General features: G+C 44.8%; 1 protein-coding gene across 5 annotated transcripts in view; it reads left to right on the top strand.

Moving 5' to 3' along the window:
• Positions 1-843: 843 nt before the first annotated feature.
• Positions 844-13,669, top strand: part of MDM1 (Mdm1 nuclear protein) — a 45,513-nt gene continuing 32,687 nt past the window's right edge. Inside the window, exons 1-4 of one of the 5 annotated variants that reach the window (XM_059726074.1) lie at positions 844-915; positions 2,788-2,902; positions 6,385-6,743; positions 7,430-7,564. In XM_059726074.1, the coding sequence (XP_059582057.1) occupies positions 859-915; positions 2,788-2,902; positions 6,385-6,743; positions 7,430-7,564 (666 nt within the window). In that variant the 5' untranslated portion in view covers positions 844-858. Of the gene's footprint in view, positions 916-1,457; positions 1,595-1,685; positions 2,212-2,787; positions 2,903-6,384; positions 6,744-7,429; positions 7,565-13,669 lie in introns of those variants that run through there. The other 4 variants (XM_019493319.2, XM_019493304.2, XM_019493308.2 and 1 more) reach the window with 4 other exon arrangements.

The raw sequence follows: 13,669 nt of genomic DNA, 5'->3' as shown, positions 1-13,669 counted from the left end.
CAAAAATTGAATTTTTTAAGTAAAATACAGCTTGAAGTAAAATCTTAATAATCACAAGCCTTTTTAGAATTATTAGTGATTTAATGGACTTTGATTTCAAGAGACTAAAATATTCAGATAGTATATTATTACACACAAGTTAGGATAAACTCGTATACTCCCCTCCTTCCATTAACAGGAATGATTATTTATTTTTTACATAGGCTCTGCTTGAACTTCCAGTTAAATCATGGGAGTTATATTGGGCCCTATTTCCATTGGCACGCAGGGCACTTTATAGGTATATTCATGACAACGCCCATGCTTCAAAAATTTAGTTTAAATTCAATGAACCTGTGAACAGCAGCTGACCATGCTAAGTAAGAAAGCGGCCAGGTTCAACAGTGAAGAACAGGAGGATCTACAACAGATTGCCCATGTTCTTTTGCTTGATACTCGCAATGTCCTGCTTTGTTTAGCACATCTATTCATTTTTTAATTCAATATAATTAGGTACAGATCAGGCCAGAATGGAGATTAACTGTGAAAACCTAGTCAGAAGAAGCAAGCCTTGAGGACAGACTTAAAAAGGGAGACAGATTACGATCTGCTGGCTCCACACGGTGCAATGAAAGGTCATCTTTACAGAGAAGGAACAACAGCTGATGGACTGAAACAGCTAACAAGGCAAGAAACAGCATTTTGCTTTCCCTCTCTAAGAGCTTGTCTAGACATAGCTTTTGCACTGAGATAATGAATTAACTGATGAAGGATGTGATTTGTTTTCAATCCATCCAATTAATCCAGTAGGATCCCTTGGTGGAGTAAGTACAGCTACACCAGTGAAGGGGATTCGCTGCCATTCCCACAGGGGAATAAATGATGCCAGAACAGGGCATGGGTGTTCCCACATGGCTCTGTGAGACTGTACTGCAGGTAGTGCACCTGAAGCCCCACAACGTGTATGCATTGAGATCTGGCTTGGGTGTGTGTGCGTGCAAGGTGGTTGGGGGGGGTGTGAGAGAGAGAATGATACCCGTTTGGGGGGGGTGGGTGAGAGAGAATGATACCCGGTTGGGGGGGGTGAGAATGATACCTGGTGTGTGTGAAAGAGAGTTGTACCTGGTCTGGAAGGGGTGGGGTGTGTCTGAGAATGGTACCTGGTTTGGGGTGTATGCGAATGAAAGAGATCAGGGGTGGGATCGTGGTGTGTGTGTGTGACAGACAGAGATACAGAGAATATACGTGCGTGTATGAATGCAACCTGACGTGGCACGTCACTGCGTGTGAGGTCTCGGTGGCAGTCCGTGTGTGCGTGACTTGTGTCCGGGGCGCTGCGCGAGCTGTGGTTGGGACCTGGGCCAACGTGCCTTGGCCCCGCAGGTCGCTCAGCTCCCGCAGGAACAAGGCGGAAGGGGCTGGGGGGCGCGGCCACAGAGGAGGCCGCCCCGAGGCGCGGAAGGCGGAGCAGGCGGCCGCCGCCGCGCAGGCGCCGAGCGAGGAGGCCGGGCCGCGGCTTTACCAGGGAAACGCGAGTGTTTGGGGGCGGCCATTAGCGGCCGAGCCCCGCCCCGCCCCGCCCGCCCGCCCGCCCGCCATGCCCGTGCGGTTCAAGGTGAGCGGGGCTGGGCGCGGGGTGTCGCGGGCGGGCGGGGATGGGGGCGACCTGTTACTGCCCGGGGCACAGCTCGGCCCCGTTTTGCACCGCTCGGCGCTGGGCTTAGCCGCCCTCTGGGAGCTGCCCGAGCTGTCAGGCGCTCGCAGAGCTGGACAGTCACCAGGCACCTGAGGGACGTGGCCCTAACGAAGCAGTGAAGTTGATAAACGTGGCTGGGCACGTCTGGGGCTGGACACAGGACCACTGGCCTTAAAAAGCTGAATTCTCATGGCACGCGCCTGAGGACACCGACACTGGTGCTGAGCGCGGGGGTCTTGGTGTGGACTCTCCGTAATCCAGCACATCGAGGTCGGCAAGGCTCTTAAAACATGCAGCTATACCTCCAGGCCCCGTGGTCAGATCAACCTCTGCGCAATCTCCCCTGTCACTGACAGGATCCTGTCTCTCCATGAAGGAGCCGATTGTTCATACTCTGGAAGAGGAAGATGCGCAAAAGAAATAGATTTCCCAAAAGAAGCTGGAGAAGCAGAGGGAGTAACAGATGTACATAAACAAAAAGAAAAGTCCCGTCACGCAGTCCGCTGGCTTCTTGGACTTGTTTGAGGGCTCTTCTGGTGTGCTCTGTTTTGTGTCCCCCTTTGTACACTTGTTTTGGACTTTCAACTTTCACTCCCATCCCTGCTTACTTCTTTAGTTGTCCCCCGTAATCACCTGATGTGCACTTAGTGTTCCCCTTGGATTAAGGGGGGCTTTTAGCTTTACTTGGTGGGTGATGGCCTACGCTTCTGATGCATATCCAGTAGGCCTGTGTCACGCAGTGACAGAGAGTGGATGTTGAAAGCCACAGTGAACTGGTTATGATCATGTTTTTTTCCCCACTGTTCTTGTCTTACTTGCAGCCTCTTGCATTTAAGGTCTAGGAAGCTGCAGGTGAGATGGGAAACAGTAGAGTACCTCACTTGGTGCAATTCTGTTGTATTGTGAGATATGCCTACTACTGCCTATTAGGCCTAGTCTCTTTAATGTCTCCTCCTAGGGAAGCGCTGCCATAACACGGATCATCCTTGTTGCCCTTCTCTGTACCTTCTTTGATCCTTTTTCAGGTGTGGGGAGCAAAACTGGGAGCGCTGAGGAAGGGTGGCATTGCCTGTAACTTGTGCTGTCTGTCTCTCTTTGTCTCTCTGGTGCAGGGATTGAGTGAATACAAGAGGAACTTCAAATGGAAGAAGTCGGGTCTGCAAGAGTCTTGTAGCCCTTCGCAGGAACAGATGTCCTCTTGGGCAGGACTTCGCTCTGATCAGCTAGGTAAAGAATTGGAAGTTGCTGGTGCAAAGCCATCAGTTTCAGGCTCTGTGCAACATACCAGTTTGGCAGAGGAGGAGCCTCTACTTGTATATTACACAAAACCAGAAATACATATGGTAAACTGAGCCACAAACAGTATGTAGACACAGAATTAGTATGAGACGCTATGTGGGGGTGAGGTACACGTGTGAGTTAAGTGTAACTCATTACCTCTGAGTTACACTATTTTTGATGGAAGGTCAGTACTGGTATGAAATAAGATTGTGATGAAGTCTGTTAGTGAGGGGCTTTCAGCAGACATCTGAAGAAAAGGGCAAGTCCATGTGTTATGGTCTAGTGCAGGGATGGCTAGCCTATGGTGTGCATACCAAAAATCACACAGGCAACCTCTGTGTGGCATGTAGGAAGGGACAGGCAGCACAATGGCAGATGGGGTAGGGCAACAGATCACTCAGGGAAGGGCACAGGGAAGTGGCACTCAGGGAGTGTATAAGGCTAATTTGTTGTATTCCTGCCAAAAAGGTTGGGCCCAACTGGTCTGGTGAATATGGTCTAGTGAACAGCGCATCACTGCCTTTCACTTCTGAAAACTGAATTGGGGAATTAGGAGTTAGTGTGACAGATGGGTGGGAATGAGAGGACATGACATAGAAAACAAAATCTTAGGTGACAGTCAAAGAGAGGCAGGGATGTAAGAGAAGACGAGCACTAAAATGTTGGCAGAGGCAATTGGAGTACTTAGAAGACTAGCAGGAAAAGCTTCAACTTCTGCATAGCAAGGAGACCGATGAAAGCAGGGTACAATTTAGTCTGCAGTGTACGTATTAAAGCAGTGGTTCTCAAACTTTTTTGGGAAGGACCACTTGAAAATTGCTGAGGGTCTCAACGGACCCCTTAAACTTTTTTGCGTTCTACAAATCAATGCGCACAACTCATATTTTAATATCAGTAGTCTTACTTTTCTAATGCGATGGATGTGCCTGCTTTTTGAGCAAAGTTCTAGGAAGTCGGGTGTAATGTTTGTCCGCTTGAGCCTTAGGTCACCTTTCTGTGAACCACCTGAATGGAGCTTGTGGACCAGTGGTGGTCTGTGGACCACAGTTTGAGAACCTCTGAATTAGAGTATGATGGCTTGCCTTGTTTGAGCTTGAAACTTAAGTATTATAAGAGCCACGTACCAATTGTAGTCAATCCAAGCACCAGGCCATTTGATCGGACCATTAGTAATTTTATTAAAGATCCTTCCTGTCTGGTCACCTTCTGATATAAGCATGCATGGGTCATTTCTGTGACACTGCTTTCCATAAGATACAGCTCTGTGCATGTGTGGAGCATTTGTTTTTGAAATAATAAACTTTTAAGAGGAAGGATGCTTAACTATACAAATCCCCTCTTAGGGAGAGGATGAGACTACATCCGTACTATGATGTTAGTCATGTTGCGTAATATGCTATTGGAAGGTGTTGAGATATAACATGCTAATTGATGTAGTAAGAACTTGTAGAGAGTAGGAGGAAACTACTTTGTTTACTCAAAACCAAGACAAGGTTTTCTCTCCCATTCAACATGGAAGGGACCCCAAGTACAAGGTGGAGGGGAAGCATATATATATTTTCTATACATCGAATCTAATTGAAGGTCATCTCAAATTACATGAACTCATAATGACTTTGAAATCTGCTATATAGGAAAGCAGTGAGTTTCAAGGAAACTTGTCCTTTCTTTTTCGTGTCCTTGTGATAAGGGATTTAGCAGAATTCACAGATTCATTGGAATCTGATAGGCCATGCCGTGAGTATTTCTGCTCTGGCCTCACAACCTCTGGGCTGTCAACCATGCATCTTAGTGCATGCGCCACCCTAGCCCCCAAGGAGACTTGTAAAGAGACTTATGATATTAAGAGAGACTTATGTTATTAAGCACCCAGGATTTGATCCTGTGAGATGCTGAGCACTACTGGGATGTTTTGAGTGGTGAACTAGCTAGGCCAGGAATTAACTTATTCATATGGGGCCATGGTTTCATGGAAGGTGTACAGTTAAACTTTCAGCTGCACTCCATGCAGAATCAAGCTTCTAATATGGGAAGTTAACTGTGCTGGTCACTTTATTTATTTATTTATTTATTTATTTATTTATTTATTATATTGAGCAATTGGAGATCTCCTCTCATCATAGGGTTTTTTTAGAGTAAACCTTGTACTCTCATTTTAGTTTTTGTGAAAGATCAAATGGTTTAGGAAAATGGCATGATTTTTCACTTGCAGAAAAATTTAACTTCATGCTAACAAGGACTGTAAATGAGTTCACTAAACTGAAACAGTGTTTTTGAACAACGAGGCAAACGTTTACAACTGCCTTTCTTTATTCTGTTCACCAAAGTAAAAATGTTTACTGATTCTTTTTTTTTTTTGATGGGAATATATTAATCACCATGTTTCTTAAACTAGTCCCTGCAATTTACAATTTACTTCAGTGTTCTTTCCATATCATTGGGGTTTTTATTTAATACAATTATTTCAGGAAAGAGTTTTAGCATGACAGTTACACTTAGTCATTTTTCCATTATTTTTGCAAGAGACTGCAGCAGAAGATAGGGTTTAAGATAGCCTGGAATGAGTGAAGGAACACATTAATTTCTAAGTTAGACATTTATTTTTCTTCAAACTGTATTTAAGTGGAATTATTCAAATGGCACTGAGTTATCAGTTAGCAAGTAGAGTTTAGTATGTGCATGTCAGGTTCATTAAACAAAAGATCAGAATATCTCTTGTTGGTTCTCCCTGGCTTCTTCACCTAAACCTGTCTTTCAGCTGTTGTCATTGTATGGTTGCATTTGGTAAGAATATTAAAGTAATATAATTAAATTTAAAAAGCATAACAAGTCATGAAATTGTTTTAAAAGTTACTCTAGATGATTATTTAGAAGAAATAGTTAGTGCAGGTATCTATAGTATCATAGTCCAGAATCATATGGGAGGTATTACTGTCTTGCACTGCTTGCCAGTCATTGTAAGATGAGAACCTGTTCAGCAATGCACTTTTTCAACATGAATAAGTAGTTGAGGGAGATCATGATACTTTTGTCAGTGCAGCTGTATGGTGATGATAGTTTTACTTTTATCATATTCATTTTTTCCACTGATCTTGGTTTACATTTCTGTCCCTCACAGTGTTCTCCTGATTCCCATTGCAAAACAGTGTTCTGTGGCTAAATTTGTTTAATAGGTCATGATCCAGTGAGCAGGGGAAGTCCCACATCTTCTACTTAGTCCAGTCGAAATTCAAGTTATGCAGCATGTACCTGGAATTAATGGGATAAAACCATAGTTTGTAAACTGTCATTGCTCAAATAATGATTTGTAATAATCAGTCATGCAATATACATTCATTTTTATTCTTCCTGTTTGATATTTTGGCATTGTGTCTTAACATCATAATACAAATATTTTACTGTTCTCAATCCTGATGTGTCTTTTGTAGGAGTCATAAGAGAACCAAACTTCATTTCCAAGAGAAAGGTACCTTACTATAACCCACAGATTTCAAAGTCCTTTGAATGGAGAGGAGACAGTAATTTGAATGACCTACCAGAGGCTGAAGTTCCTGGGCCTACAGAGTTGCATGCAGATCACAATAACAATGATATAAATCAAGACAAAGTTGAGACACCTGATGCACCCAGGCTTCCTAAAACCATTCGGTCTCGCTCTGCAGATTCTAGAGTTGAATCTGCCATTGCCCTTGCAGGAAATAGTAAGAAGTCGCCACCTGCAACTCCTGTGAAATGTAATTCAGCATCTGTCTCTCCAAAAAAGCACTTGGATAAAGTGGAAGATGGGGTACGAATTTAAATACTTTTTTTTTTTTCCTTTCTTGTGACCCAAGGTATAAAAGTTAATAATCTGGCAGTTACAGGAAATTAAATACAGTTCAGTTAGATTTTATGCTTATAGCTGTTTCTCTTTTTCCTATTTCTTGTTCATTTGGCTCCGTATTTTAACATTCATTTACATTTAATCTCCATTATGTTTGGACTATTGTACTGTTAGGGTCAAATCCTGGGTCCGTGGAAGTCAGTGGAAGTCTTGCACTTGGCTTCAATTTAATTAGTATTTATAAAAATAATAGTAGGCTTCAAAGATGCTGGTTTTAATGAACCCAAATAACTGTGTCTAAGGCAGGAATGTCAAATACATGGCCTGTGGAGCCATATCATCTGGGTACTGGTGCTGCCCATGGGGTCTTTGAGTAACTGACAGGCAGCATGCAGGGCACGCTAGGTGATATTGCATGGGGCACGTCCTGGAGTGGCTGCTCCAGGGTCATGCTGTACAGCTCTGTGGTGGCTCCAGTTACAGAATGTGGGACTGGTCTGTGGGGCTGAATGAGTTTGATGCCCCTGGGCTAAACAAAAATAAACATTGATATGGATTGTAACTGATAGAGCTAGAAGAAATTACAGGGATAGACATGAAATTTTTTTTTTTCTGATTTCATTGTTTTTGTTTGTTTTTGTTGTTGACAGTTTCACAGAGTTCTGCAAAAGAAAGCTGGCATGAACATTTCCCCTTTAACTAGTTTCCCAAGAAGTTCTGAATATCAAAGCCAGTTTATATGGAAGACTCCTCGAGAACTCTCTCCAATACTTGCAGCTGAACGGGTAATGTTTTTATCAAATAAGGAAGTAATCTAATTACCATGATTTTTCTGGGTAGTAATTCTGTTGCAATAGAATGACATGCATTTATATATTGCTCCTTTATTTCTCTAACCTATTAAAGCATATTACCACTGTATTCATATGTGTGATACCTTATATAGGGAAGTAAGCAACCCATGGCCTGACAAGTGATTGGATCTGACCTGCAGCAACATAGGTAGAGAGACGGTACACAACTTCACCCAGCATGTCCCACTTCTTGTCCTGCACCATAATGCTGTTCCTCTCTGCAACAGCTCCTTGTGCAGCTCTCCCTTTTCTATCCTCTCCTTCCTCTTTCTGTGTCAGGCAATGCTTACTATTGCTGCCAAATTTGGCTTTCCTCACTGTAGGGCTGTGCAAAACAGCACCGTTTCATTTTGACTTGTGTTTCGCTGTTTCGAAAGGGCAGTGTTTCATTTCATTTTCTTTCATTCTGTTTCGTCGAAACTGTTTCACCATTTCAATGTGTTCGACGTTTCGCCCATAGGCTATAATGGGGAATCATGAAAATGCCTATAACTTTGTCACTTCTTGCCTGATTCAGATGCTTCTGAGGGCATGAAGCCTGCCAATCTCAAGGAGAGGTCCAGGGGTTTCTGGGAAACTGCACTTCAAGGTGCTGAGAACAAAACTTGTTCGTTTGGCGGCAGCAGCAGGCTGCTGTCATCTTGCGTGCCAGTCTGGGGTCTGACACCCCTGGGAAGGCTGTGGGGCTGTGCCAGATTCCTCCTGGGGGTGCAAGTTCCCGGATCTGAGCTCGGGATGACAGGAGGCTGCTGCTGCTGCTTGGGAGCAGTGCTGGCCACAGCCTGCGCCCAGCACCACAAAGACTGGTGCTGCTGCTGGCTCCAGGCAGCAGTGGCAGCCTCCTGTCATCCCGCCTGCAGATCTGTGAGCCTGCACCCCTGGGAGCAGTCCAGCAGCGCTGGGAGGGCAGGTTGAGCTCTGTGGGGCTAGCGGAGCCACTTGGGGTGCAGCCCTGGCTCTTCCCACCACCTGCTGCCAGGCTGCACTCCAAGTGGCTCTTCCAGCCCCATGGAGCATGGCCTGGTGGCAGGAGAGCCAGTGGTGGAGCCATTCGGAGTGCAGCCCTGGCAAGCACAGCCTGGCAGCAGTAGGCAGGGCGGAGCCACTGGTCAGGGCTGCACTCAGAGCCAGGTATGTGCTCTGAAGGGCTCCACCACTGCTTCTCCGCCACCTCCATGGGGCTGTGGAGCCTCCCACTACCAGGCTGTGCTTGCCAGGGCTACGCGAGCGGCTCTGCCATTGGCTCTCCGCCGCCTCCTGCCACTGGGCTAAGCTCCATGGGGCTGGGAGAGCTGCTTGAAGCACAGCCCTGGTGAGCATGACCTGGCGGCCAGAGGCTCTGCAGCCCTGCAGAGCTGAGCCTGGTGGGAGGCAGGGCTGTGCTCTCCAGGGCTGTGCTCCAAGCATCTCTGCCACCCCCACAGAGCTCAGCCTGGTGGCAGGAGGCAGCAGAGAGCCAGTGGCAGAGCTGCTTGGAGCACAGCCCTGGCTCTCCCTTGCCTCCTGCTGCCAGGCTCAGCTCTGTGGGGCTGGTGGAGCCACTCAGAGTGCAGCCTGGCAGTGGGAGGTGGGGGAGAGTCAGGGTTGCGCTCGGAGCGGCTCCATCAGCCCCACAGAGCTCAGCCTGGTGGCAGGAGAGCCAGTGGCGGAGCCACTTCTAGCGCAACCCTGGTGTGCACAGCCTGGCGGTGGGAGGCTCCACAGCCCCATGGAGCTGAGTCTGGTGGTGCAAGGCAGGGGCAAGTGACTGGCTACGGTTGTGCTCGGAGACAGGGCTGTGCTCAGAGTGGCTCCAACACTGGCTCTCCCACCACTGGGCTGAGCTTCGTGTGGCTGGCGGAGCCACTCAGAACGCAGCCCTTCTTCCCGCCACCGTGTTGCTTCGAAACTCAAAACATTTCAGAACTTTTGAAATGTTTCGAGCGCCCTCATTTCATTTCAAAGCCTTTTGTTTCATTTTGATTTCACTGTTTCGAGCTCGAAATGTGTCAAAACAGCTTCCAAACGAAACACCCTTTGAAATTTCATGCAGCTATATCTTACTGCCATTGGAGATGAAAGCAATGGATGTGGCAGCAGGTGGCTTTAAACGCTGGGGAGGGGGCACTGGCCTGCAGTGGTGGGGGTAATCAGTGGCCCATGGTGACAGCTGGGTCAGAAGCAGTGACCCGTTGTTCTAAAATTTTGTTGACTTCTACCTTATGATAAGGTCCAATTCTACAGTCTCATATCTCCTCTTCTCACTGGCTCTGTGCATCCTAGAAACTCTTGGCTGTTGTCACATCCTTCTGACAAGGGCATATTTCTTTTTGCAATCAATGGTAGTTGATATTAAAAGCTCTTAGATCTCATTCAACATTATCCTTCCATCTTCTACTTGACTGATTAGAAGAAAAGATATCAAATTCACCCAAGGAACCTTGTCTGCCTCTATAGGAACGGCATTCTTCAATGCTTAGGTGTCTTCATCCTAACCACATATTGTGCCTTTGGAAGTCATTGAAATTTCATTGCATTTCACTCTGCTTGATTCTTTATTGACTTCCCGGAGTTTCTTATTGGAACTTCTTCTCCATGCATCATTTTCCTTATTTATATGACTTGTTAGATCAATACTTTTATCTTCTGATGATACTTAGTTGTTTTCCTTAGTAACTGCCGAGGTTTCACATCCATATAAAACAATAGGTCCTGTAATGGTCTTCTGTTTCAGGCTCCGTTATTTGGAGCTAAAAATACTCTTGACTTAATTTCCTCCCTCATCAAATTACCTAGGAGCATTAATTACTAATATCCAAGTTGCTGCTATCTGCGAGTGTTGTCTGCTGGAAGGGCTTGCCCAAGATCTCATGAGCTTGTAATCATCTATTTGGGTTTTTTTTCACTGATCTTAAGACCCAGTTTTCTTCCTGTGTCAAGTCTTCAGCCATTCTTTGTGTCTCCCTCTGATAACAAAATTGTCATCATTCCAAAAAAAGGATTCACTCCATCTTGATAATTCTGAAATAACTTTATTGCTTAATCCACTTTTAAGAACATGAACCGGGGATGGTACCTCTTCCTGCCATAATTGCATGTTAATGTAAAAAAAGGCAGAGATTTTACTCCCTGCTTGTATTCTACTTTATGAGCTGCAAATACATGATTGCACAATACTAACAAAACTATTAGGGGCTCAAATTCTTCTATTTAAGGTCATCTTACATTGTACAATCTCATGTTTTCTTAAAATCTATAGCAACTATGTATGTGTCGGGACCCAGGGCAGCTGGCCAGCAGCTCTCCCTGACTCCCACCCGGGCAGATAAGGGTCCGGGGCCTTAGAAGGCCGTCAGGCGGGTACTTGTGATGTGTGGAGTGGAATTAATTAGGCAGACGCTTATCGGTTGTAAAGCAAGATTGTTTATTCACGTCAAGGTGGTGTAAGACGGAGGTCAGAGATACTTAGTTAGTTACGGCTTAGAGATCGTCGTTTAGTTATTCTGCAGATATATATATATGGGCCGGCGGTCGGCTTATCGGGCATGCGGGGCAAGGGTACGCCAGGGAGGTCGCGGCGGGAAGACGCTGACAACTGATCAAATTGTCAGATTTACTCCAAGGCACAGCAAGTAACATCATGTTTATATATAGATGATTTTGTTTATTATTGTTAGTGTTTGGCAAGCGGGTGTATATAAAAGCAAAAAGCGTGGTTAATTTTGTTTTGAGATATTGTAAAATCTAACAACTAAAACATATAAATATAACAATGGCTATTATGATTAATGGTAAATATAAGATAATTAAAGACGCCGACACTTGAATTAATTTAAACGCAGTAAACTGTTATTTTTGATTGTATGTAATCTTTTTTAATTTGATTTTTTTAAGGTAATTGAGAGTGAGGTATTAGATTAATGTCTCCTCTATAGAGGGTTTTTAAAATTGTGGCTTATTATATTTGAGTTAAATCGTAGCTCTGAAAACACCAATTTTTTGTATCGTTATTAGCGGCCTTTTTTAATTTTTTTTATTGTTATCTCTCTTTTTAAATCTTTTTTTTTTAATGTATAGGTTCCTTTAGAACCTTGACTATTTGCCCCCTTCCATCATTATTTTTTTTATCTCTTTTTTTTATGTTTCCTCAATTAATGTTTTTGTTTATACCCGACCTTTTTGTGACATTCTCTAAACCTTTAGACTATCAATGTTGTTTTTTTTTTTAATAATTTAGAGCTTTTTATTTAAAACATTATGACTTGGCTTTACTGTGTAAAGTCTTAAACAGGCTTTAAAACAAAACAAAACAAGTATGTATAAGATTATTAACAGGAAAAGAAAAACTCTAAAATGAGTCGTTAGTTATGTCTTTGGCCTAAAATGACAGAAGGTTTATGATCGAGTTGGAGGTTTTGAAGTCAGCTCCGTTCGCCGAGGAACCTGTTGGTAACAGCAGGAATAGAGCGACGACCCTGTTTGTGACATATGAGCAGGTGGTCATTGTGTCGTCGACTCAGGTGTGTTGTAGGTTGGTGTTTGGTGATTTTTGTGATCGGGCAGTTATAGATTGTCTTTTTGTCACCGCTGGGCCTGTAAGGGGACAAAACAAACAGACAGACAAACAAACAAAGAAAAGAGTGGCCATACTCGGTGAATAGCATGGCGGCGAGTTAGCCAGTTGTGATGAGCTATGATGAGCGACCAGGTTTGATTGCCTTTTAGGAGCACAGAGTAGGAGCCAGGATATTGTTCGGGTTTGTAGATGACTTTTTTGTGCACTCGTGGATGTGGTTGACGATGGTGTGGTGTCTATGGGTGAGCTTCGGCTTTTATGGTTGGGGCTTTTGAAGTGTTAGTTTATAGATGCCCCCTTTAAGTAGTTGTTTGTTGGGGCAGGCTGCGGTGTTATCTGGAGTGCGCTGTTAGGTGTGGGTGCCTCTGGGGCCCGGACCAGTTGGCGGGATCAGTCGAGGTTGGTAGCCTAGTATATGTGTCAGTTGTCGTTGTCCTGTATCTCCTAGGATGTGTAGCCGTGGTTTGGTAAGCGTGAAGTGGTTTAGGAGGAACCCAAACATGGCTCTTTTTTTTGGTGTCCTCTGGGGTGGCAGTCTTGTTGAATTGGGAATGTCTTGGCCCTTGGTATTTGAGTGGATATGCAGTAAGGTGGCTTGATATTTCAGCTGGGTTTGCAGCTATTGATTTTATAAGGGCTTGTAGTCGTGGAAGTTGACTTAAAAGATTTTTTGCTGGCTGAGTAACGAGCAGGTTGAGGAGAAGGCGAAGGGTGATGGTGTCCTCTCTTCCATAAATCTTTATGTATGTTTTGATGACGTCAAGGGTGGTGGTGGTGGTTGTATTTTTTGGGTTGGTTATTTGTTTGGTTATTGTTATAGGATGAGCGGTAGCTGTAGTTGTTATTGTGTCTGATGGGAGGATCGGATTTTTGTTCGTTGCCCCCTCCCTGTGGGACGGAGGTGGGGCTGTTGGGAGCGACGTCATCTCAGGGGGCGGGCTTGTTGGGTGGAGTCCCACCTGTTCTTTTGTGGCTCTGCCCTTCTTTTTTAGGTTTTTTGGGCAGCTCATATTTTTTTTTGGTGTTATTTTTTGGTGGCAACGGAGGGTTTTGGCGCGCTGTCATTTTCGTAGCAGCTTTGCTGACTGTAGCTAACTGGGTTTTTAAGTTTGTATTTTTATGCAGTAGGAGTGACACTATATTAATCTTTTTTTTTTTGTCCCACTTGGAGCTTGCCCACTCCTTTCCGACTCCCTCTTCTCTTTTTAGCGAGAAGTAGCCGCTGACGCACCCTGTCTCCGTTTTGTTCGTTTGGTGATAAGCGATGTGGGCCCATAATTTATTTGTGTTATTTATATGGCGCCCCCCACTATATCAGGGGCAGTTCTTAATTAATTTTATCTCTATTATATTTTCCCTGTATCCTGTTCGTGACGCCATGTCGGGACCCAGGGCAGCTGGCCAGCAGCTCTCCCTGACTCCCACCCGGGCAGATAAGGGTCCGGGGCCTTAGAAGGCTGTCAGGTGGGTACTTGTGACGC

The sequence above is a fragment of the Alligator mississippiensis genome, chromosome 4 (genome assembly GCF_030867095.1).
Source record: "Alligator mississippiensis isolate rAllMis1 chromosome 4, rAllMis1, whole genome shotgun sequence".
NCBI lineage: Eukaryota > Metazoa > Chordata > Crocodylia > Alligatoridae > Alligator > Alligator mississippiensis.
Note: the sequence above shows the minus strand (reverse complement) of the source record. Positions and strands in the feature narration are given on the sequence as shown.